The sequence below is a fragment of the Coregonus clupeaformis genome, chromosome 18, assembly GCF_020615455.1.
Source record: "Coregonus clupeaformis isolate EN_2021a chromosome 18, ASM2061545v1, whole genome shotgun sequence".
Lineage (NCBI taxonomy): Eukaryota > Metazoa > Chordata > Actinopteri > Salmoniformes > Salmonidae > Coregonus > Coregonus clupeaformis.
Window position 1 is genome coordinate 17,898,690 of NC_059209.1, and position 24,885 is coordinate 17,923,574.

The 24,885-nt window shown below is 42.8% G+C and overlaps 1 protein-coding gene across 1 annotated transcript; it reads right to left on the reverse strand.

Moving 5' to 3' along the window:
• Nucleotides 1-621: 621 nt before the first annotated feature.
• LOC121551594 (mitochondrial-processing peptidase subunit alpha-like) lies at nt 622-19,678 on the reverse strand. The gene is made up of 13 exons (XM_041864300.2): nt 19,593-19,678; nt 4,925-5,127; nt 4,726-4,805; nt 4,501-4,583; nt 4,235-4,329; nt 3,976-4,076; nt 3,516-3,779; nt 3,323-3,415; nt 3,085-3,203; nt 2,900-2,990; nt 1,622-1,684; nt 1,355-1,499; nt 622-1,195 (listed from the first exon to the last, which is right to left on the reverse strand). The coding sequence occupies exons 1-13, from the start codon at nt 19,637-19,639 to the stop codon at nt 1,026-1,028; spliced, it is 1,554 nt and encodes a 517-aa protein (XP_041720234.1). The 5' UTR covers nt 19,640-19,678; the 3' UTR covers nt 622-1,025.
• Nucleotides 19,679-24,885: the final 5,207 nt, after the last annotated feature.

The window sequence follows — 24,885 nt, forward strand, 5'->3', positions numbered from 1 at the left end:
ATTCAGTCACCGTCTGCTGAAGATGACAAGGCCTTGGGTGAGACTCCAGCCTATGAAATGTCATAAAAGTGTCTTGTCAAATTTAAGGACGTATCTGTGTCAACTGTGATAAACATCAGTGAAGTAGGACATTCAAACATACATAAAGTGCAGTCCAGGGCCCGGTTTTCCAAAAGTATCTTAAGGCTAAGTTCATCGTTAAATCTCCGAGCAGTTTCCCAAAACCATTGATACTAAAGTTGTACTTGAAAATGCTCATTATTTACCGACTGCCTCAGACCACTCGTAGAACTAAGTGAGTCTTTAGATGCTTTTTTGCTCTTCCGCGTCACTTCATAAACAGAAGATCTATGCTTAACATAGAATCAAGATGTTTATCGGTAGGTGACCACCGATAACTTCAGCAGCGCTGCCTTTCTTTCGATCCTATCACTATATTGACATGCTCCAACGATGCACTTCGTGAACGTTCTCGGTGTGGTGTTTTGGGAAACGCATGTTGCATCTTTCCTATAACAGCCGAAGATGTATCGTTAAAAACACTCATAAGCCGAAGTTCCATCGCTGTAGGGAAACCGGGCCCAGGCCTGTTTGCTATCCTACAGAAGGCTAGAAAACAGAGACAATCACAACCCTTTATTTTCCTTTTTACCATGAAGGTAATTTGTAGGTCACCCTCTACAGATCCAGCAATGCAACACTCGAGCCATATTCACCCACATACTTGGAATTAAACCCAAAAGCATGAAAACCATCCCAGCCAACATTGGTCAGGTGGGCTACTGAACAGGAAATTAAAAACTTCCCTCTGGCAAGAAAATGTAGACGCTCCAGGTGCACAGAGCAGGGTATATCCTCACCAAGTAAAATTTAGTTTTTAAAAATCACCTCACTCAACACTTTTCTTTTAGAGTTGGGAGATCCAAACAGTACTCTCCCAGAGCTTAGCACATCTCTATTGAGAGAACACTAGCATAGGTCAGTGTCCAGTATATACAATGATGTCTGGGTAAACGTAGGGAGGTCTATCGGAAGAGGCGGTACATGCGAGGCAGGCGTCCGTCCTTGCTGGACAGGGCAGCTTGGATGTGCTCATAGGAGGGCATCTCGGTCAAGTCTCCTAGCGCTGCTACTGCTGGCTTGCTGCGCAGCATCTTGGTTGTGACCCTCTTGATATCGCTTGCTGTAATGTTACCTGGAAAGAGGAGTGAGTGAAAAGTTGGCAGATCAGTAGTTCTTTATGCTATGACAGTTATGATTAGTCATTTCCCTGCAGATTGTTGGACACCAATGTTTCATTCTGGGCTTGCTGATATTTATATCCACTATTATGACCCAGGGCACTATTACTCACTGATGAGGTCACACAGCTCATGTGGCAGCTTCCTCTTCCCTGTGGCTAGAACCTGTCGGCCGACATCCTCAAAGATAACCGGACGCGACTCCAGGTTCATCATCAGCATGGACTTGAGCTGCGTCTTCGCTCTTGCCAATTCCATCTGAGCACAGAAAGAGAGATGCAAAGTTTGGAAGTTCAAAGAGAGTTCCATGTTCAGAAAGCTTTGTCAATTTAAATGGCTTGTGTGATAATTTCCCACACCAGGCTAATGGCAAGCCTTACCTCTCCTGCTGTCCCAGCCATCTGAATGAACTCTCTGGTTATAATCTCCACCATTTCCCGAACCTTGACAAAGCAAGATGTTGTAATCAACAATGTTGGAATGGCAGCCCTTTCACAACTTCAGAGAACACACATAATACAAAGTCAAATCCAGGGGCGGCAGATAGCCTAAAGGTTAGAGCATTGGGCCAGTAACAGAACGATTGCTAGTTAGAATCCCCGAGCTGACAAGCTGAAAAATCTGTCGATGTGCCCTTGAGAAAGGCACTTAACTCTAATTGCTCCAGGGTCACCGTTGATAATGACAGACCCTGGCCCCTTTCACAAAAATGGGTCGCTCCTACAAACAGTGAGTCGCGTGGCTGCGGTTGCTATATAAAGCAGGCAGACCAGCATAGGAATTCAGTTACTGTTCAATTGAACATTAGACGGGGCAAAACGAGTGACCTAAGACTTTGAGCGTGGTATGAAACGGCCAGCCTCCTGGGCTTTTCACACACGACAGTGTCTAGGGTTTACAGAGAATGGTGCGACAAACAAACATCCAGTCAGCGGCAGTCCTGTGGGCGAAAACAGCTCGTTGATGAGAGGTCGAATGAGAATGGCAAGAATCGTGCAAGCGGCAGGCCACCAACAGGCAAATAACGGCGCAGTACAACATTGGTGAACAAAACGGCTTCTCGGAACGCACAACTCGTCAGTCCTTGTCTATTGCAGCAGACGACTACACCAGGTTCCACTCCTATCAGCTAAAAACAAGAAGCAGCTCCAGTGGGCACATGATCACCAACACTGGACAATTGAGGAGTCTAAAAGTATTGCCTAGTCCTACGAAACCCAGTTCCTGTTGCGTCATGCTGATGGCAGTCAGGATTTGGCGTAAGTAGCGTAAGTCCATGGCCGCAGGCTGGTGGCGGTGGTATAATGATGTGGGGAATGTTTTCCTGGCACACGTTAGGTCCCTTGATACCAATTGAGCAACGTCTCCATGCCCGAAGAATTCATGCTGTTCTGGAGGCAAAGGGGGGTACGACACAATACTAGATGGGTATACCTTATAAACTGGCCACTGAGTGCATGTATTAATACACACTTGTAAATGTGTGACATTTGACAAATATAAACACCCACCAAATTATTTATTATTTAAAAAAAGACATAACAAAAATGTTTTATTTTTAACAGATGTTATTCTCCAAGCATATGGCAGCTTTGTATTAGCTCTTTAAACTACAGTGTAAAGTCCTGCCCTGCCTCTCCTGAAACCCCTCTCCCTACCTGTCTGGGGTCTGCACTGGCATGGATACACAGCAGGCCGCTGTCCTCATAACTGTGATGGTATGAGGTGGCATTGTACATCCAATGATGCCTGAAAAATAAAAAATGTATAAAAACATGAATTTAAATAAAGAAATCCATCGAAATTACTTTAATTAGAATTTAGAAGGATGCGTCCTGCTTACCTGTTGAGCACGTTCAGGTAAAGCCGGGTGAACATGCCTTTCCCAGGACCCCCCGCTGAGAAGGACCCACCTCCACCCATCATCATGTTGAGGACGGCAAATGGGATAAAGTCCTCCTCCTGTATCACAAAACATGCATATTAACATCCAGACACAGGATAACCTAGATAGAGCCTGCAACAGTTCAAGCAAGTGGATGGGAGATTCTCCACACCAACCAACCACAGTGAGCACCCACCAGGAAGGAGCAGCTCTCCAGGCCAATCATGATGTGGGTGAGCTCAGGAATGGGGGTGGGGCCAAGGCTCACATCTGACATATCCTTATCCATCTGAGAGGATCAAAACAGAGATTTACATTCTGATTTAGTTAAATAAATATAAGAAAAGGAAAAAGTAAGCAATGAAAGGGAAACATCTTGATGCTCTTACCCTTACGATTCCACCAGTGTACTGTGCCACAGACAGGTCGACATTGGTAGGCGTACTGGCTCCCCATACTGGCTTCACATCCAGCAGATATTTCCTGGCGCAGGCCACCAGTTGTTCATGTTCGATGCCCACTCCGGCTAGCACCATACGCTCTGGGCAGTAGTAGCTCCGCAGGTACGTGTGTAGCAGCTTCTTGTCGATCTTCTCCACGTTGTCTACTGGACAGAAGCGAGGCAACCCAACGGTGTTCCCCCGATATGCTGCCTAGTCACAGAGTAAGTGTTGTGAAACGTTATGTATCGTCATACACATTTGTCCACAAATGGCACAATTGATGATCTAGGCTCACTGCAGAGGTGGGGCCAAAGTAAATCAGTAACAGTGCAAGACTTCATGCAGCTCAAGAGTGTTGTAATTTCTGAGTGTATCAATCAATCAATCAATCAATAGTATGACTCACTGCGTGGATCATCTCCGTCAGTAAAGGTTCAGGGTCAGGCCTCATGTTCAGATCCTCCAGCTCAAAGCGCACAGCCATCCTAGTCATCTCGATCTCCTCATCTAGTAACCAAAAGCAGAGCAATCCCTGAAGAAAATATACTCCAACAAAAACATTTACTAGTCTGTTCCTTTTGTAGACAATTCAATGAAGTCAACATTTTCTCCAAATCATTGAAGGAGACCTCAAACATGAGATCCGTCACTCAGTGTTGACTCACCTAGTAGGCGTGGCTGCAATACAGCATCAGAGAGCAGGCTGACTACCGTGTCCAGTCCCTTCACCTCGGCAGAGACAGCATACATGGTGGTGTCTCTGTGAATAAAAACATCATACAAACTGACTGAAGAGTTTCATCCCCTTCTAAAGCAGTACAACATTGAAAGGGATAAAGAGTACCATGACTAGATTGTTAGTATACCTTTCCATCAGTCAGAGAGAAAACATACAGTGCCTGGACATTAAAGCCAAAGAAATGATTCATACCTGGATGTTTGGCAGTCACAGATCCCTCCATGTTTTTCAAGTGTGAGAAGAATTTCATCTTTACTGCCATACTGGGCTGTGGACTGAAGATGCATATTGTACTTTCATCGTTTCCCATAAACAAAAACATGGCCATCAATTTGCTTATGCTACAACAGTGACAACACTGAGGCAAAACAGTGGAACATCTGCTTTGAGACACCTTGTGCAAGAGATGACACTTACAGAAAAGGCTAGTTTCTCCACAAAGTGTGCAATTCCACTGGGGTATTTTGTCTCATGCCTGGAGCCTGAATTTACTAAAACTGGAAGGAGGGAAGAAGCAAATCATTATTCAGTCATACTATATTGATTATGCAGCAATGGAGACTTAAATAGAATGATAAGGAAAGATCAGTTCTATTCAAATACTGTAGGAACTTACTTCCAACCGTGCAGAACTGACCAAACTTGTTTTGAGATGCTACTTTAAGGCCATTTTCCAATGTAGTGATTTTAGTCTCGCATTGTTCATGCCCATCAACGGACGCAAACACTGGTTTAGGGATCCCTGGTAATGGTGCAGAGAGTGAGATATTTGGATATCTGCTGCCACTGCTGTACTTTCTATATACTGCAATTCCGTACCTGTAAATGCAAAGACGTAAGGTTTAAATTTGCCTAATAAATCAGACTGTAATCCCAGATTTATGCAATCCAGTCTGAATTAAAGGACTGCAAAAACATGGGAAGTTTCCTTACAAGCCAGAATGATGAATAAAATTACATTTGAACTTAGTCTTCCGGTTGTCTGTGCGGTTGGTCCTTATTTAGGTAGACATTTTATTAACCCGACTTTTTTGAATAATCGGTACTATAACCTGACACATGCGCAAAACCATGTAAACACCTGCAAGACTTTGGTTAGTATACATGCGTTACGTGCATGTACTTCCGTCTTGTGCACGTGCCTTAAGCTAGGCATACATTACACGAAAACAAAAATCTTCACATCTTGGGAGCACCAACATTATGTGAATTGTCTGCATAATCTTGTTATCCTGAAGTATGCGACTGGTGTGCTCACATTACACAAGTTTGCTCATTTTGCGACCTGTCTAGACCCATCCCTGTCCTAAAATGTCCAGATGTGTCGTGGTGCCTGTGGCTTTAAGACGTGTCATCATTACCCCTTCTCTGTGGTTGAAGCCAAGCAACAGAGGACAAGTTGCACTAAATCGCATTGGAGAAAAGATACGAACCAAAATGTCTGGCATGTCTGGCATGTTATCTGGACCTAAGATGTGGATCGGGAGAGCGAAAGACCCATAAATGGCACTTCTTTCACCCGCTTACATTATTTTTTTAATAATGTAATTTTAATTATGCGATCTAAGACGTCTTGGTCAGAGCCTACAACGATCCCAGAAATGTGTTGTGGATCCCAAGTAGTCGCAAAATCGCAGTTTAAAATCGTGTGATGTATGGCCAGCTTTAGTTGATGAGCAGACAAATCGTGATAAAACGCTGATATCTGTGTGTGGCTAAGTCAGTTAATATTACTTTCCTGTGGATATTTCATCTCACATTTCCACCCGAATAAGGATGAAAATCAGCAGACAAGTCAGCAGACAAGTTCAAATTAGGTTTATTTAACATTCTGACTTGTAAAGAGCCAGTTTGTCATTTTAGACCATATATGTTAGAGACTAGTGAGAAAATAAATGTCACACTCAGATTCGAAAGAGGCAAGGTTTAGGTTAGTTTATGGATTGCGGCAATCAACAACAGTACGTCTTGACATTCAGGAGAACTGAAGTCACAACTAAGTACCAGATTCACCTTCCCACACATCCTAGGTAGCACCTAGACCAAGATGTACTCTTAAGGAGCCTAACATTAGCGTTACTCCTTAAGGTCCAAGGACCTTACGCTATTTTCAGAGGTAGACTGGCTCTGGTAGCCAAAACAGCCAGATACTCCATCTGTAAACACAAATTGATTCTCAATTGCTGTACAGTTCTAGAAACATAAAGCCCTCTAATTTCATATCACATATGCAAAATATACACTGTACTAACAGGTTTTAACACAGTTGTAGCAGACAGGACAATGTCATGTGTAAATGCTAGGGATGTGCATCTTTCCCTTTAAAGATGACTCAATACGTATTCAGATACATGTGTTCTGATACAAAACAGGAATGATGCATTTTAGTTTGAAACGATTCGGTGCGATTCAGTTTGATTAGAGAACGAATCAATGAGATTCGGTTCGATGCGATTATCTAACATTTGTTACAGTAAGGGTGTGAAAGGAAGGCCCTGAAAATCTATAAAAACTCCAGCCACCCAAGCTGTTCTGTTTCCGCACAATACCTCATAATGACAAAGCGAAAAAAGGTAAGACATTTCTGCACATAAAAAAATACAATTTACATAAGTATTCACCCTTTGCTATGAGACTCGAAATTGAGCTCAGGTGCATCCTGTTTCGATTGACCATGCTTGAGATGTTTCTACAACTTGGAGTCCACCTGTGGTAAATTCAATTGATTGGACATGATTTGGAAAGGCACACACCTGTCTATAAGGTCACACAGTTGACAGTACATGTTAGAGCAAAAACCAAGCCATGAGGTCAAAGAAATTGTCTGTAGAGCTCCGAGACAGCATTGAAGGTCCCAAAGAAAACAGTGGCCTCCATCATTCTTAAATGGACGAAGTTTGGAACCACCAAGACTCTTCCTAGAGCTGGCCGCCCAGCCAAACTGAGCAATCGGGGGAGAAGGGCCTTGGTCAGGGAGGTGATCAAGAACCCGATGGTCACTCTGACAGAGCTCCAGAGTTCCTCTGTGGAGATGGGAGAACCTTCCAGAAGGACAACCATCTCTGCAGCACTCCACCAAATCAGGCCTTTATGGTAGTGGCCAGACGGAAGCCACTCCTCAGTAAATGGCACGACAGCCCGCTTGGAGTTTGCCAAAAGGCACCCAAAGACTCTCAGACCATGAGAAACAAGATTATCTGGTCTGATGACACCAAGATTGAACTCCTTGGCCTGAATGTCAAGCATCACGTCTGGAGGAAACCTGGCACCATCCCTATGGTGAAGCATGGTGGTGGCAGCATTATGCTGTGGGGATGTTTTTCAGCGGCAGGGACTGGGAGACTGAACGGAGCAAAGTAGAGAGAGATCCTTGATGAAAACCTGCTCCAGAGTGCTCAGGACCTCAGACTGGGGTGAAGGTTCACCTTCCAACAGGACAACGACCCTAAGCACACAATCAAGACAACACAGGAGTGGCTTCGGGACAAGTCTCTGAATGTCCTTGAGTGGCCCTGCCAGAGCCCGGACATGAACCTGATCGAACATCTCTGGAGAGACCTGAAAATAGCTGTGCAGCAACGCTCCCCATCCAACCTGACAGAGCTTGAGAGGATCTGCAGAGAAGAATGGGAGAAACTCCCCATATACAGGTGTGCCAAGCTTGTAGCGTCATACCCAAGAAGACTCTAGGCTGTAATCGCTGCCAAAGGTGCTTCAACAAAGTACTGAGTAAAGGGTCTAAATACTTATGTAAATGTGATTTCAGTTTATTTTTAATAAATGAGCAAACATTTCTAAAAACCTGTTTTTGCTTTCTCATTATGGGGTAGTGTGTAGATTTTAGAATAAGGCTGTAACGTAACAGAATGTGGAAAAAGTCAAAAGGTTCTGAATACTTTCCGAAGGCACTGTATATCTATGGTGTATGTAATGTGTGTGTGAATGAGCCAATGTTTATTGTCCCCCCACTTATTTATATAGTTTACAAATTAGCTATGACATCACCAGTGAATATATAGCACAACTTTGGATTTTACCCCACCTCAAAATCGAATGGTTGACCATTTGGAAGTTTAGTGAGCTTATTTTCTCCTGCTTTGGCCATGCAGTGTGCTGTCGTCATTATGAAATTATCAACTTTACCCAGAATATCTAAAAATGACCATATACACTGATTGTTTAAAGCAAAACTATTGCTGATGGCGAATCCGAACGATCTAAATAAAATCTATTATATGCCCAGTTCAGCAGGTAGCCTATAGCTAGATGAGTTGTCTCCGGTAGCTTACTTTTATTCCGGTAAAACAACTTTCAACAGCGCATAGATAACAACCTAGCAAATTACATAGGCTTTTTTCCTTGAGTGACAACCTAATAGCACGCAACCATTTTAGCATTTGAATGCTGAAGTTGCCACGCAGATGTTCAAGATCAGGAACATGGCTGCCTACCTTGTGTTGGTCAGCGCCTGAATCTGTGCAGTGTGCAAAACTGGGCGCAGTTTGACTAGGATAATTATATTACCTGGGGTTGTTCTTGTTCGGCATGCAAAACAAATGTCAACACAGTTACATGCTTAGGTCGACACTGAAGGTGCCACAAAATATCAGGTATTTTCGGAAGGTAGAAAGAAAGTAATGAGCAAAATGTTTTAGTAGATCTGCTATTCGTAAAATTCGAATGGATTATCTGACCGATGCATGCTACATTTGGATCGGTTTGGGGTCCGTGGACCAGTTGTATCTTAAAGATGCTGCATGGTCAATCCGATGTCTGCATTGGCCGTGCAGCAGTTACAGTGAAACGGCCTCTGCAGAAGTCAAGGCATTCATACTTCTTGTGCTTTGCAGAGCAGCGCAAAGCTGTTGTGAAGGAAGTTGTCAAGGAAGTGAGTTTGTGTTTATACAGGACCTCCTGCCTAGGGCTGTTGCGGTGACCGTATTACCACCACACCAGCGGTCACGAGTCATAAAGGCAGTCAAATTCCACGTGACCGTTTAGTCACGGTAATTAGGCTTCTCCAAGCTCTGATGCTGCTGACGGTCATTAGCAGCCTACCAAACTTGCTAACTGCCTGGTACTCAGCACTCTATTGTCCCTCTAATCACTGACAACGCAAATCTAATCAAACACTTCATGAGAGCCCGTGAGCTCATGTTGCACAACGTTTCTATAGGCTATGACATTGCGCAAGAAAACATAATGATGGCCTCTATTAAAAAGAGGAGGATCCCATTAGCTTTCTATAGGCTAGGCCTACTATATTTATTTCTCAACTTTCCTAATATTAAGCACATTGCTTATCTTTACAACAGAAGTATAGTCTACCTAGCTGGCATGAAAATGAACCACAACAAACGCGTCCTACATTCGCTATTTAACTGCAGAGATGACATGCACACTACCGGTCAAAAGTTTTAGAACACCCACTCATTCAAGGGTTTTTCTTTATTTTTACTATTTTCTACATTGTTGAATAATGGTGAAGACATCAAAACTATGAAATAACATATGGAATCATGTAGTAACCAAAAAGTATTAAACAATTCAAAATATATTTTATATTCTTCAAATAGCCACCCTTTGCTTTGATGACAGCTTTGCACAATGTATAGTTATAGTTTTAAATGTCTTCACTATTATTCTACAACACAGAAAATAGTAAAAATAAAGAAAAACCCTGGAATGAGTAGGTGTTCTAAAACTTTTGACCGGTAGTGTACATTTGAAGTCGGAAGTTTACTCACACCTTAGCCAAATACATTTAAACGCAGTTTCACAATTCCTGACATTTAATCCTTGTAAAAATTCCCTGTCTTAGGTCAGTTTACTTTAAGAATGTGAAATGTCAGAATAATAGTAGAGAGAATTATTTATTTCAGCTTTTATTTCTTTCATCACATTCCCAGTGGGTCAGAAGTTTACATACACTCAATTAGTATTTGGTAGCATTGCCTTTAAATTGTTTAACTTGGGTCAAACATTTCAGGTAGCCTTCAACAAGCGTCCCACAATAAGTTGGGTGAATTTTGGCCCATTCCCCCTACAGAGCTGGTGTAACGGAGTCAGGTTTGTAGGCCTCCTTGCTCGCACACGTTTTTTCAGTTCTGCCCACACATTTTCTATAGGATTGAGGTCAGGGCTTGTGATGGCCACTCCAATACCTTGACTTTGTTGTCCTTAAGCCATTTTGCCACAACTTTGGAAGTATGCTTGGGGTCATTGTCCATTTGGAAGACCCATTTGCAACCAAGCTTTAACTTCCTGACTGATGTCTTGAGATGTTGCTTCAATATCTCCACATAATTTCCCTTCCTCATGAAGCAGTGGCTTCTTCCTTACTGAGCGGCCGATATAGGACTCGTTTTACTGTGGATATAGATGCTTTTGTACCTGTTTCCTCCAGCATCTTCACAAGGTCCTTTGCTGTTGTTCTGGGATTGATTTGCACTTTTCGCACCAAAGTACGTTCATCTCTAGGAGACAGAACACGTCTCCTTCCTGAGTGGTATGACAGCTGCGTGGTCCCATGGTGTTTATACTTGCGTACTATTGTTTGTACAGATGAATGTGGTACCTTCAGGCGTTTGGAAATTGCTCACAAGGATGAACCAGACTTGTGGAGGTCTACCATTTTTTGAGGTCTTGGCTGTTTTCTTTTGATTTTCCCATGATGTCAAGCAAAGAGGCACTGAGTTTGAAGGTAGGCCTTGAAATACATCCACAGGTACACCTCCAATTGACTCAATGATGTCAATTAGCCTATCAGAAGCTTCTAAAGCCATTACATCATTTTCTGGAATTTTCCAAGCACAGTCAACTTAGTGTATGTAAACTTCTGACCCACTGGAATTGTGATACGAATGTTTAGCAGATGTTATAGCGGGTGTAGCGAAATGCTTGTACTTCTAGCTCCGACAGTGCAGTAATATCTAACAAGTAATATCTAACAATTTCACAACATATACCCAATACACACAAAACTAGTAAGGAATGGAATTTAAGAAAATATACATATATGGACAAGCAATGACAGAGCCGCATAGAGTAGGATACAGTAGAATATTATAGAATAGAACGCAGTATATACAGTGGGGGAAAAAAGTATTAAGTCAGCCACCAATTGTGCAAGTTCTCCCACTTAAAAAGATGAGACAGGCCTGTAATTTTCATCATAGGTACACGTCAACTATGACAGACAAATTGAGGAAAAAAAATCCAGAAAATCACATTGTAGGATTTTTAATGAATTTATTTGCAAATTATGGTAGAAAATAAGTATTTGGTCACCTACAAACAAGCAAGATTTCTGGCTCTCACAGACCTGTAACTTCTTCTTTAAGAGGCTCCTCTGTCCTCCACTCGTTACCTGTATTAAAGGCACCTGTCTGAACTTGTTATCAGTATAAAAAGACACCTGTCCACAACCTCAAACAGTCACACTCCAAACTCCACTATGGCCAAGACCAAAGAGCTGTCAAAGGACACCAGAAACAAAATTGTAGACCTGCACCAGGCTGGGAAGACTGAATCTGCAATAGGTAAGCAGCTTGGTTTGAAGAAATCAACTGTGGGAGCAATTATTAGGAAATGGAACACATACAAGACAACTGATAATCTCCCTCGATCTGGGGCTCCACGCAAGATCTCACCCCATGGGGTCAAAATGATCACAAGAACGGTGAGCAAAAATCCCAGAACCACACGGGGGGACCAAGTGAATGACCTGCAGAGAGCTGGGACCAAAGTAACAAAGCCTACCATCAGTAACACACTACGCCGCCAGGGACTCAAATCCTGCAGTGCCAGACGTGTCCCCCCTGCTTAAGCCAGTACATGTCCAGGCCCGTCTGAAGTTTGCTAGAGTGCATTTGGATGATCCAGAAGAGGATTGGGAGAATGTCATATGGTCAGATGAAACCAAAATATAACTTTTTGGTAAAAACTCAACTCGTCGTGTTTGGAGGACAAAGAATGCTGAGTTGCATCCAAAGAACACCATACCTACTGTGAAGCATGGGGGTGGAAACATCATGCTTTGGGGCTGTTTTTCTGCAAAGGGACCAGGACGACTGATCCGTGTAAAGGAAAGAATGAATGGGGCCATGTATCGTGAGATTTTGAGTGAAAACCTCCTTCCATCAGCAAGGGCATTGAAGATGAAACATGGCTGGGTCTTTCAGCATGACAATGATCCCAAACACACCGCCCGGGCAACGAAGGAGTGGCTTCGTAAGAAGCATTTCAAGGTCCTGGAGTGGCCTAGCCAGTCTCCAGATCTCAACCCCATAGAAAATCTTTGGAGGGAGTTGAAAGTCCGTGTTGCCCAGCGACAGCCCCAAAACATCACTGCTCTAGAGGAGATCTGCATGGAGGAATGGGCCAAAATACCAGCAACAGTGTGTGAAAACCTTGTGAAGACTTACAGAAAACGTTTGACCTGTGTCATTGCCAACAAAGGGTATATAACAAAGTATTGAGAAACTTTTGTTATTGACCAAATAGTTATTTTCCACCATAATTTGCAAATAAATTCATTAAAAATCCTACAATGTGATTTTCTGGATTTATTTCCCTCATTTTGTCTGTCATAGTTGACGTGTACCTATGATGAAAATTACAGGCCTCTCATCTTTTTAAGTGGGAGAACTTGCACAATTGGTGGCTGACTAAATACTTTTTTCCCCCACTGTACATATGAGATGAATAGTGCAAGATTTGTAAACATTATTAAAGTGACTTGTTAAAGACACAGTGAATTATAAGTGAAATAATCTGTCTAAACAATTGTTGGAAAAATTACTTGTGTCATGCACAAAGTAGATGACCTAACCGAATTGTCAAAACTATAGTTTGTTTACAAGAAATTTGTGGAGTGGTTGAAAAACAAGTTTTAATTAAGTGTATGTAAACTTCCGACTTCAACTGTATTTTTCCCCTGCCCCTGTTTCGAGACAGGTGCATGATAATGGTCCAATCTAAATCAAAACGAATTCCACACATATTATTTAGTATATGTAATGACAAGATTAAATCAAGAACAGCCTGATGGGCGACAATATTAGCTCATCACTTGTGAATTATATATTATCACTTGTGAATGATGCCCAGTTTAAGGCAAGAAACAATTCCTTGTTTAAAAAATAATCATAGTCGAACACCTCATGTAACCTAGCCCATAGGCCTATATGTTTTGATAAGGTTTGTATCACAACTAAAGTGGTCAAATAACTTCTTAAAATTAAGCACATTAATCTGCTTTACAAGGGGTGTAGAGTTTCAAGTTTGGGGAAGATAATTTTCACCATAAAAATGCACCTTTATAATAAAAGCATTACATGCATAATCGGATTTGTGGTCACTTTTGATAATGGTGTTTTCCACTAATGGAACATTCGTGCTTATAGCCTACTGCCATATGCACATTGCTGCGCTTATAGTGTGAAGAAATAGCGTAATAGTTTATCAACATTTTAAGCTAAACGTTCTGATATGTTGCATCAGCCTTATTGCGTAAAAAAGGTTTTTGATGCAAGTGGTTGTATTAACTTGGGATCTATCACATCCCACAACTGTCCCAAACTATGTTTGGAATATTTATTTCTCGCACAGAATATAATAGGTCAACTTTTTTTTACTATGGGGGATAGTAGATTGAAATAGGCTAGTGCTTTTGCTGTTCGTTAGACCTACTCATCTTGTTGGCTGACGAAAAGTAAATGTGGACAGTTCTTCCAATATCTTCAATATGCACCTACCAGTTTTTGATAACTTCACTTTATGTGATGTCAGAGCTCCAGTCAGCCCACACTAGTCTCCCCTCAACTCCATCGTAGAGTTGAGATGTTCGGAGACTCAGATAGCTAATTAGCATAGGTATGCCTCTCTTCAGTCTATTTTCCATAAACATGAAAATATGTTTGTGTGGGAACCCTAACCCTATAAAGATATATAGTAATTTAACCTTTTTTTTGAAAATTATTTCATCTGACATTCCTTAGGTTTCCAAAACCATAGCAGTGCGGTCGTGTTCTTTGTTGTGTGTCTGTAAATAGCCCGTTTTTTTGTATTTTTCATACATATTTCCCTATCACACTTTTCACCCTTCTACAAAATATACTTTCCTGCAACCCGCCTCACTCAATGTGGAACGGATTCTATTATTGACTTTTATCTAGAATCTCCAGTTGATACCAGCTAGCCAGCTAACTAGCTACTTGCTATTAGCCACCGTTAGCGGTTTTCACCCAGAACATCGGATTTTCTGCCGGAATAACTGAATCACTGGACACTAACACCGGATCGCAACTAGCTAGCCGCAACCGAATTGGATGTTGCTGTTTGGCTAATCACCACTGCCCCTGAAGCAAGCACCAGTTAGCCTTGAGCTAGCCTTTGAGCAAGGCCCATATCCCGGCTATCTACCGCTCTGTCTACCGGACGGGTGTAGCCAGCTAACTAGCTACTTGCCATTAGCCACGGCTAGCGGTTTCTCACCATTGTCCGTGACCTGCACTACCTACCAGCCAGCTCTAGCCTGGACTATTATCGGCCAGTCTGCATAGCGCGTTATCGGTTTTTCTGCCGGAATCACTGATTCACTGGACCTTTAACACCGGATCATCGTAGCTAGATAGCTGCAATCAAATGGACGTTGTTGTTGGCTAATCAGCCTCGAGCTAGCCGCGAGTCAGGCCCTTCTCCCGGCTATCTACCTCTCCGTCAACCGGACGGGACCTCCTAGTGTTGACACGGAGCCCCGCCGATCCAACACGACTGGTCTGCCGACGACGACCACGAAGATCCATCTGCTAGCCCTGGCCTGCTAGCACACGCAAGCCGTGGCCTCTTGTTCGCCAGTGCTATAGCAGCCCTACTACCTCCGAACTCTCCTATTGCTGTTCATCGGACCTTATGATAACTCAGCTATACAGCTGATGCCTGCTGGACTGTTCCTTTATACGGTACCGCATCCTGTTTACGTTTAGCCTCAGCCCAAACTTTGTCGCCATTAACTTATGCCTCTCTCCCATGTCAATATGCCTTGCTTATTGCTGTTTCGGTTATTTCTTATTGTACTATTTCACTGTAGATACCCCAGCCCAGCTCAACCTGCCATAGATAGCTCCTTTGTCCCACCCCCCATACACGCGGAGACCGACTCAATCAGTGCCTCCAGTGATGCGATCTCTTTCATCGTTACCCAACGCTTAGGTTTACCTCCACTGTACTCATATCCTTCCATATCATTTTCTGTACATAATGCCCTGAATCTATTCTACAACGCCCGGAAACCTGCCCCTTTTTTTCTCTGTACCCAACGCACTAGAAGACCAGTACTTAAAGCCTCTAGCCGTATCCTTATTCTACTCCTCCTCTGTTCCTCTGGTGATGTAGAGGTTAACCCAGGCCCTGTAGCCCCCAGTATCACTCCTACTCCCCAGGCGTTATCATTTGTTGACTTCTGTAACCGTAAAAGCATTGGTTTCTTGCACATTAACATCCGAAGCCGTGCCTTGCAGTGTCTGAATCCTGGCTTAGGAAGGCCACCAAAAATTCTGAAATGTCCATCCCCATCTACAACATTTTCCGTCTCGATAGAACTGCCAAAGGGGGTGGGGTTGCAATCTACTGTAGAGATAGCCTGCAGAGCTCTATTGTACTATCCAGGTCTGTGCCCAAACAGTTTGAGCTTCTACTTCTAAAAATCCACCTTTCCAGAAATAAGTATCTCACTGTTGCCGCTTGCTACAGACCCCCTCAGCCCCGAGCTGTGCCCTGGACACCATATGTGAACTGATTGCCCCCCCATCTATCCTCAGAGTTCGTACTGCTTGGTGACCTGAACTGGGATATGCTTAACACCCCGGCCAACCTACAATCTAAACTAGATGCCCTCAATCTCACACAATTTATCAACGAACATACCAGGTACAACCCTAAATCTGTAAACATGGGCACCCTCATAGATATCATCCTGACAAATTTACCCTCTAAATACACCTCCGCTATCTTCAACAAGGATCTCAGTGATCACTGCCTTATTGCCTGCGTCCGTAATGGGTCCGCAGTCAAACGACCACCTCTCATCACTGTCAAACGCTCCCTAAAACACTTTAGCGAGCAGGCCTTTCTAATTGACCTGGCCCGGGTATCCTGGATGGATATTGACCTCATTCCGTCAGTAGAGGATGCCTGGATGTTCTTTAAAAGTGCTTTCCTCTCTATCTTAAATAAGCATGCCCCATTCAAAAAATTCAGAACTAAGAACAGATATAGCCCCTGGTTCTCCTCAGACTTGACTGCCCTTGACCAGCACAAAAACATCCTGTGGCGTACTGCCTTAGCATCGAACAGCCCCCGCGATATGCAACTTTTCAGGGAAGTCAGGAACCAATATACACAATCAGTTAGGAACCAACATACACAATCAGCTAGGAAAGCAAAGGCTAGCTTTTTCAAACAGAAATTTGCATCCTGTAGCACTAACTCCAAAAAGTTTTGGGACACTGTAAAGTCCATGGAAAATAAGAGCACCTCCTCCCAACTACACTGAGGCTAGGAAACACTGTCACCACTGATAAATCTACAATAATCGAGAATTTCAACAAGCATTTTGCTACGGCTGGCCATGCTTTCCACCTGGCTACCACTACCCCGGCCACCAGCTCTGCACCCTCCGCTGCAACTTGCCCATGCCCCCCCCCCCCCACGCTCAAGGTCCTAAACAATATTATAACCGCGATCGATAAAAGACAGTACTGCGCAGCCGTCTTCATCGACCTGGCCAAGGCTTTCGACTCTGTCAACCACCGCATTCTTATTGGCAGACTAAATAGCCTTGGTTTCTCTAATGACTGCCTCGCCTGGTTCACCAACTACTTCTCAGATAGAGTTCAATGTGTCAAATCGGAGGGCCTGTTGTCTGGACCTCTGGCCGTCTATATGGGGGTGCCACAGGGTTCAATTCTCGGGCCGACTCTATTCTCTGTGTATATCAATGATGTTGCTCTTGCTGCTGGTGAAGCTCGGATCCACCTCTATGCGGACGACACCATTTTGTATACATCTGGCCCTTCATTGGACACTGTTAACAAACCTCCAAATGAGCTTCAACGCCATACAACACTCTTTCCGTAGTCTCCAACTGCTCTTAAACACTGGTAAAACGAAATGAATGCTCTTCAACCGAACACTGCTTGCACCCGCCCACACGACTAGAATCACTACTCTCGGCGGGTCTGACCTAGAGTATGTGGACAACTACAAATACCTAGGTGTCCAGACTCACACTCACTCCAGACTCACATTAAGCATCTCCAATCAAAAGTTAGATCTAGAATAGGCTTCCTATTTCGCAACAAAGCCTCCTTCACTCATGCTGCCAAACATGCCCTCGTAAAACTGACTATCCTACCGATCCTTGACTTTGGCGATGTCAAGCAGGTAGCCTAGTGGTTAAGAGCGTTGTGCCAGTAACCGAAAGGTCGCTGATTCTAATCCCCGAGCCGACTAGGTGAAAAATGTGTCGATGTGCCCTTGAGCAAGGCACTTAACCTTAATTGCTCCTGTAAGTCGCTCTGGATAAGAGCGTCTGCTAAATGACCAATTTATTATTTATTTATAAAATAGCCTCCAACACTCTACTCAGCAAATTGGATGTAGTCTATCACAGTGCCATCCGTTTCGTCACCAAAGCCCCATATACTACCCACCATTGTGACCTGTACGCTCTTGTTGGCTGGCCCTCACTACATATTCGTCGCCAAACCCACTGGCTCCAGTTCATCTATAAATCACTGCTAGGCAAATCCCCGTCTTACCTTAGCTCACTGGTCACCATTGCAACACCCACCCGTAGTCTGCGCTCCAGCAGGTATCTCTCACTGGTCATCCCCAAAGTCAACACCTCCTTTGGCCGCCATTCCTTCTAGTTCTCTGCTGCCAATGACTGGAACGAACTGCAAAAATCTCTGAAGCTGGAGACACTTATCTCCCTCACTAAATTTAAGTGTCAGTTGTCAGAGCAGCTTACCGATCACTGCACCTGTACACAGCCATTCTGAAATTAGCCCACCCAACTACCTCATCCCCATATTGTTATTTATTTTGCTAATTTGCACCCCAGTATCTCTATTTGTACATCATCTTTTGCACATCCATCATTCCAGTGTTAATACGAAATTGTAACTATTTTGCACTATGGCCTATTTATTGCCTTACCGCCATAACTTACTACATTCGCACACACTGTATATATATTTTCTGTTTGTATTTTGGACTGTTTTGTTTACCCCATATGTAACTCTGTTGTTGTTTTTAATCGCACTGCTTTGCTTTATCTTGGCCAGGTCACAGTTGTAAATGAGAACTTGTTCTCAACTGGCTTACCTGGTTAAATAAAAAAATAAAATACAGCAAGCGATTCGTTTTAACGTTCAGAAGCAGCATCTGAGCTCTTAAAGCTGCAATATGTAACTTTTTGGGCTACCCGACCAAATTCACATACAAATGTAATTCTCATTGAAAGCAAGTCTAAGAAGCGGCAGATGTGTTTTGTGTGTAATATTTCTATGCTTTCTGTTCTTACGTTTCGTTTTGAATCGTTTACTTTCGGTTTTGTACACCAGCTTCAAACACAATATTTTTGCTTATGAAAAAAAAAAATGTGGTTTAGATGGTGCAATGACTCTCTACATTATACTTGATTGTTTTGTTAGATTAACTGAAAATAGGCGAACTATTTTTGCAATCAGGAAATGGCCGAGCAATTTCAACATAATACACCTTTAACAAAACTTCCCCGGCCAGAAGATACTATCGTCAATAGACGCTAAAGGTAGTAGTTAGCTTATAAAAATGGGCTAGGTAGTACCATATGCTAACTATTGATGATGCCAAAGTGTGTTTGTCCAGAATTAATCCAAGTTGCCAGTGACAATGTACGTTAGCTACCTAACTAACGTTAGCTAGCTACCTAACAGTAGTTAGCTAGCTAGAGAGGAAATCACGACTACGCTGGCATGCATATAACGCTAACGTTACTGTCAACAATGCTTTTCGGTTGGAGCTGACTACAGATAAAAAATATATATCTTAGTTACACGGCTGGCTAGCTTGCGTAATAGCTAGTTTGACAGATAGCTAGCATGGCTATGGTTGGCCAGCTAGCTGATCACGAAAATACATATTGCAGTAAAGTCAGTGCAAATGCTTTAAGATAAACGTGAAGATACAATATTTCGGTCTTTTAGCTTGTGCAAATACTAAGGTGTGAATATTACCTCTGAACACGGCCCCAAGTTCTACACTGCAACATGTGCGTCGCCATCTTGAATTCTCTGTGACCACTAATTCACCCGGATGCTATTACAAAACACATCCTTCTTCTTCTTCGTCTTCTTCTTCTCTTCTTCTTCTTCTTCTTCGATTGGGTTTAACGGCGGTTGGCATCCAATATGTTGCATTACCGCCACCTACTAGACTGGAGTACAACTGCCTTATATTTTGCTTGAAAAATAAAAATAAAATAAAGAAATACCCTACCATCTAACACTACACTCACAAAAAAGAAAAAAGAAATAAAATAAAATTAACACCAACCTACTCCACTATTTAAATCTATTTATTCCTACCTCATGCCCTCAACCTGAAAGGATGGGACATCACCACTTAACACACCCTGTAACTCTTCTGATGTAAAGTCTCGCACACCCAAATACCTCTCTGCAGCTGCCACCACAACCTCAATTTTCTTCGACTTACGTTCCATCCCTGCAGTACAATTAATAACCATTGCTATAAATGCTAAAAATCCAGTCTTACTGAAACATATATCACTTCTTGGCCTATCCCTCTGCATTGGTACATCTCTACTACTCTCACCACTCCTCCCCCTTGACCCATCTTCCTCTACTTTCTTCACTGCCTCAGCATATGACAACTTCTTCACTACTCTTACCCTGGAAACCTCAACCTGCCTCTCTCGCACAGGACATTTCTGATCCCCAGCCCCATGGGCACCCCTACAATTAGCACATACCACTACTTGTCTCCTGAGTGGCGCAGTGGTCTAAGGCACTGCATCGCAGTGCTAACTGTGCCACTAGAGATCCTGGTTCGAATCCAGGCTCTGTCGCAGCCGGCCGTGACCGGGAGACTCATGGGCGGCGCACAATTGGCCCAGCGTCGTTCAGGGTAGGGGAGGGAATGGCCGGCAGGGATGTAGCTCAGTTGATAGAGCATGGCGTTTGCAACGCCAGGGTTGTGGGTTCGATTCCCACGGGGGCCAGTATAAAAAAATATATATATGTATTCACTAACTGTAAGTCGCTCTGGATAAGAGCGTCTGCTAAATGACGTAAATGTAAAATGTAAATGTACTTTCCCCAATGCTATACAGTCCTTTGTCTCATGCCCTTCTGCACACTTCTCACACCTTGGACACACTTTTGGACAATATTCCAACTCTCCTTGATTCTACCACCGTTAGATTCAGAATCCACTTAATCATCCGCTTCCGCCATCTTTTTCCGTCTCCGGCTACCAAGACCAGCCCGTTCAAGGCCTCAGGCATAGGTCTCAGGGTTTCCACTAGTTATCACAGCCACAACGTCAAAATTGGCGATATCATAAAAATTCATGAAAATAAAAATGAGGTTTTTGGTCTTAATTTAAGGTTAGGGTTAGACATATGGTTAGCAGTGTCTTTAAGGTTAGGGTTAAGATTAGTGTTAGGTAATAAAACACATTTTAAGAAGAGAATTTGAAGAAATAGGCAGGGTTTATGACTTTTTGCCAGGGCCTTCACCATAGTTTCATAACATCCAGGGCCTGAAGACCAGGGGCTGAGGGGTTTGCGGGTCCAATAATTTTTGCCTTTTCTCAAATAATTTCATGCAATTCTACGTCATTTTACATGACTGGAGACATTACAATAATATATTTTTATACCACACAAATGACCAAAATGACAAGCTACTCTGACATTGACATACTGCGATCAATAAAACAAATGTCTTAATTGCAACCAATAGCATAGGCCAATGAAAAGAGTGATACACAGATCTTAGGCCAACAATATGTGGAGGAAATTATAGTCCACCAACTTTCCAGTGGCACTCACTTATCCAAACTGTTGTATTTTAAAATATTGCTAAATACCCTTTAGCTGCTGCCTGCTGTTCATTGTCAGCCACACTGACAGCCACAACTCAACAATCAGCTGTTTGATATTTGCCACGTGGGCTGCCCAATTGCGGCATACCCGACTATATTCCTATGCACTCATAATGTTACAAAACACAATCTAGGCCTACAGCAATTTTTTAAAATAAGCTATTGATCCTCTGTGGCTAAATTATGCTCTCTGGTGTACTATTTTTAATGATTTCATTTATTTCTGTAGACATGAGAAATTATATAATTAGGCTAATGTATTTCAAGTTACCTGCAGCACTTCCAGCACCCCTTTACATTTACTTCATTTAGCAGACGCTCTTATCCAGAGTGACTTAAAGCTAGTGAGTGCATACATTTTTCATACTGGCCCCCCGTGGGAATCAAACCCACAACCCTGGCATTGCAAGCGCCATGCTCTACCAACTGAGCTACAGGAGCTATGTTTTCTTCCATGTGCTGTGCTGTCCCCAAGGCCAAATAATCCACTATTCTTATTATTAATTAAATGGATTGTGGTCAGTAACCCCATATGACGTTATTGTGTAGGTAGGCCTACAATTGCAATAATACACTACATGACCAAAGTATGTGGACACCTGCTCGTCGAACATCTCATTCCAAAATCATGGGCTACGTGCTTCAACACTCTGTGGTCCTGTTCTGTGTGCTTGTGTGGCCTACCACTTCGCTGCTGAGCCGTTGTTGCTCCTAGACGTTTCCACTTCACAATAACAGCACTTACAGTTGACTGGGGCAGCTCTAGCAGGGCAGAAATTTGATTAACTGACTTGTTGGAAAGGTGCCATCCACGTTGAAAGTCACTGAGCTCTTCAGTAAAGCCATTCTACTGACAATGTTTGTCTATGGAGATTGCATGGCTGTGTGCTCGATTTTATACATCTGTCAGCAACGGGTTTGGCTCAAATAGCCGAATCCACTAATTTGAAGGGGTGTCCACACACTTTTGTATATATAGTGTATATTAAATAATCTATCAGCAAGAAGCCTAGCCTACAATTACAAGATAATAAATGTAGTAAGTCAATGAAGCCAATAGTGGTTTCAGCTATATTGTTATTGAAATGATGTAGGTCTTATGACCTTTTTAACCAATAAGAAAAGATGTAAAATGACTTGAATAGCCTATGGGGAAAGTATAAAAATGTGTATTTGCATCACTAGGCTAAGTGAGCCCGAAATGCATCAGAAAAGTATTGGAATGTTCAGGAAAACAGAGCTCTAGAGTTCCTCTGTGGAGATGGGAGAACCTTCCAGAAGGACAACCATCTCTGCATCACTCCACCAATCAGGCCTTTATGGTAGAGTGGCCAGATGGAAGCCACTCCCCAGTAAAAGGCACATGACAGCCCGCTTGGAGTTTGCCAAAAGGCACCTAAAGACTCTCAGACCATGAGAAACAAGATTCTCTGGTCTGATGAAACCAAGATTAAACTCATTGGCCTGAATGCCGAGCGTCACGTCTGGAGGAAACCTGGTACCATCCCTACGGTGAAGCATGTTGGTAGCAGCATCATGCTGTGAGGATGTTTTTCAGTGGCAGGGACTGGGAGGTGAGTCAGGATCGAGGCAAAGATTAACGGAGCAAAGTACAGAGAGATCCTTGATGAAAACCTGCTCCTGAGTGCTCAGGACCTGACTGGGGCGAAGGTTCACCTTCCCACGGGACAACGACCCTAAGCACACAGTCAAGAAAACGCAGGAGGGGCTTCGGGACAAGTCTCTGAATGTCCTTGAGTGGCCCAGCCAGAGCCCAGACTTGAACCCGATCTAACATCTCCGGAGAGACCAGCAACGCTACCCATCCAACCTGACAGAGCTTGAGAGGATCTGCAGAGAAGAATGGGAGAAACTTTGTGTGCCAAGCTTGTAGCGTCATGCCCAACAAGACTTGAGGCTGTAATCGCTGCCAAAGGTGCTTCAACAAAGTACTGAGTAAAGGGTCTGAATGCTAATATTTCAGTTATTTATTTATTTTTATTAGCAAACATTTCTAAAAACCTGTTTTTGCTTTGTCAATATGGGTTATTGTGTGTAGATTGATAAGGGGAAAAAGCAATTTAATCAATTTTAGAATAAGGCTGTAACCTAACAAAATGTGGAAAAAGTCAAGGGGTCTGAATACTTTCCGAATGCACTGTATCTTTCGTTTTGGATCAATGTAGCTAGTAGCTAGCTAGCTGACAGCAAAATTGTCAGCTAGAGATTGCTAATTAGCATTTTCGAATCTGAGAGTAAATAGAGACTAATATATTGATAAAAGTTACCTTGTCCAAGAGAGATTTACACAGTTTTCAAAACGTCACGCCAGGGAAAGCCTGAAACACTGACTTTGTTTGACCTTTTTGAAGGGGTTCTAAAATCCTCTTTGGGAGAAATGAATGGTGAAAAAGGATTGGAACCATTTCCGTGTTTGACCGCTAATATTTCTGTGTTTGACCGCTAAGTTTGATAGGTATTATGATACGTCCACTGTGGGCTCTATAGATGGCCACATAGACAAGTCAGGTTAGAATATTCCTAATAAGACACATTAGTCAACACTTTTGTGCACAAAACATCCATTGAATTTTTCAAATAATTGTCGCTGAGGCCAAAAAAAAATTCAGCACTCAGAGCTGAAAATAATAAAATGTTATATTCATCCAATGTCTGCCATGTTTTTGGATAACGTGATGACGTTGACGCTGCTCGCGTTGCTCCCTGTGTGCATGTGATGTTGGTCCGTATAAACCGGATGCAACACGGATATAGACGGTCCATGAATCGGCATATGCAAACGTGACTCGATTATCTTGAAAACAACGGGTGGAGGTCTTAGACACAGTTCTTATTGTACCTCAGTGATCTCAGAGATATTAGAGAAAGTAGGAGTTAGGAATCCCATTGGGCAATTAACCTCTACGGGATTGGTGTCCCGTATACGGGACGGTTGAGCTAACGTGCACTAATGTGATTAGTATGACTGTTGTAATTTACAGTAGCTATTACAGTGAAAAAATACCATGCTATTGTTTGAGAAGAGTGCACAACATCAAAAAACGTATCATGGCAACTGGTTTGATACATTCACCCCTGAAGGTAAATAATGTACTTACATTCAGTAATCTTGCTCTGATTTGTCATCCTAAGGGTCTCAGAGATAAAATGTAGCATAGTTTTGTTTGATAAAATCCATTTTTATTTTCAAATGTAGGAACTGGGTTCCACAGTTTGAACCCCTGCGGTCTCTGGCTCCACACCCACCCCGCCCGGCCATCTAGATGTGTGAAAGTTAGTGTATAAGCTAATGATCCATCATGTAGGACATTCCTGGGAATGTGTAAACTTCCATTTTGTATTACCATATCATTTTTGTATGTTCTCTATAGTTATGTA

What these genes read in the sequence shown, in the direction of transcription:
- LOC121551594 (XM_041864300.2), bottom strand. Translation starts at nt 19,639, where the DNA reads ATGGCGACGCACATGTTGCAGTGTAGAACTTGGGGCCGTGTTCAGAG. An exon ending in TGGAGAAACTAGCCTTTTCT is followed by an intron (nt 4,584 to 4,725) that starts GTAAGTGTCATC and finishes ATGCATCTTCAG; the next exon opens with TCCACAGCCCAGTATGGCAG. An exon ending in ATTGCAGCCACGCCTACTAG is followed by an intron (nt 4,077 to 4,234) that starts GTGAGTCAACAC and finishes TTTGGTTACTAG; the next exon opens with ATGAGGAGATCGAGATGACT.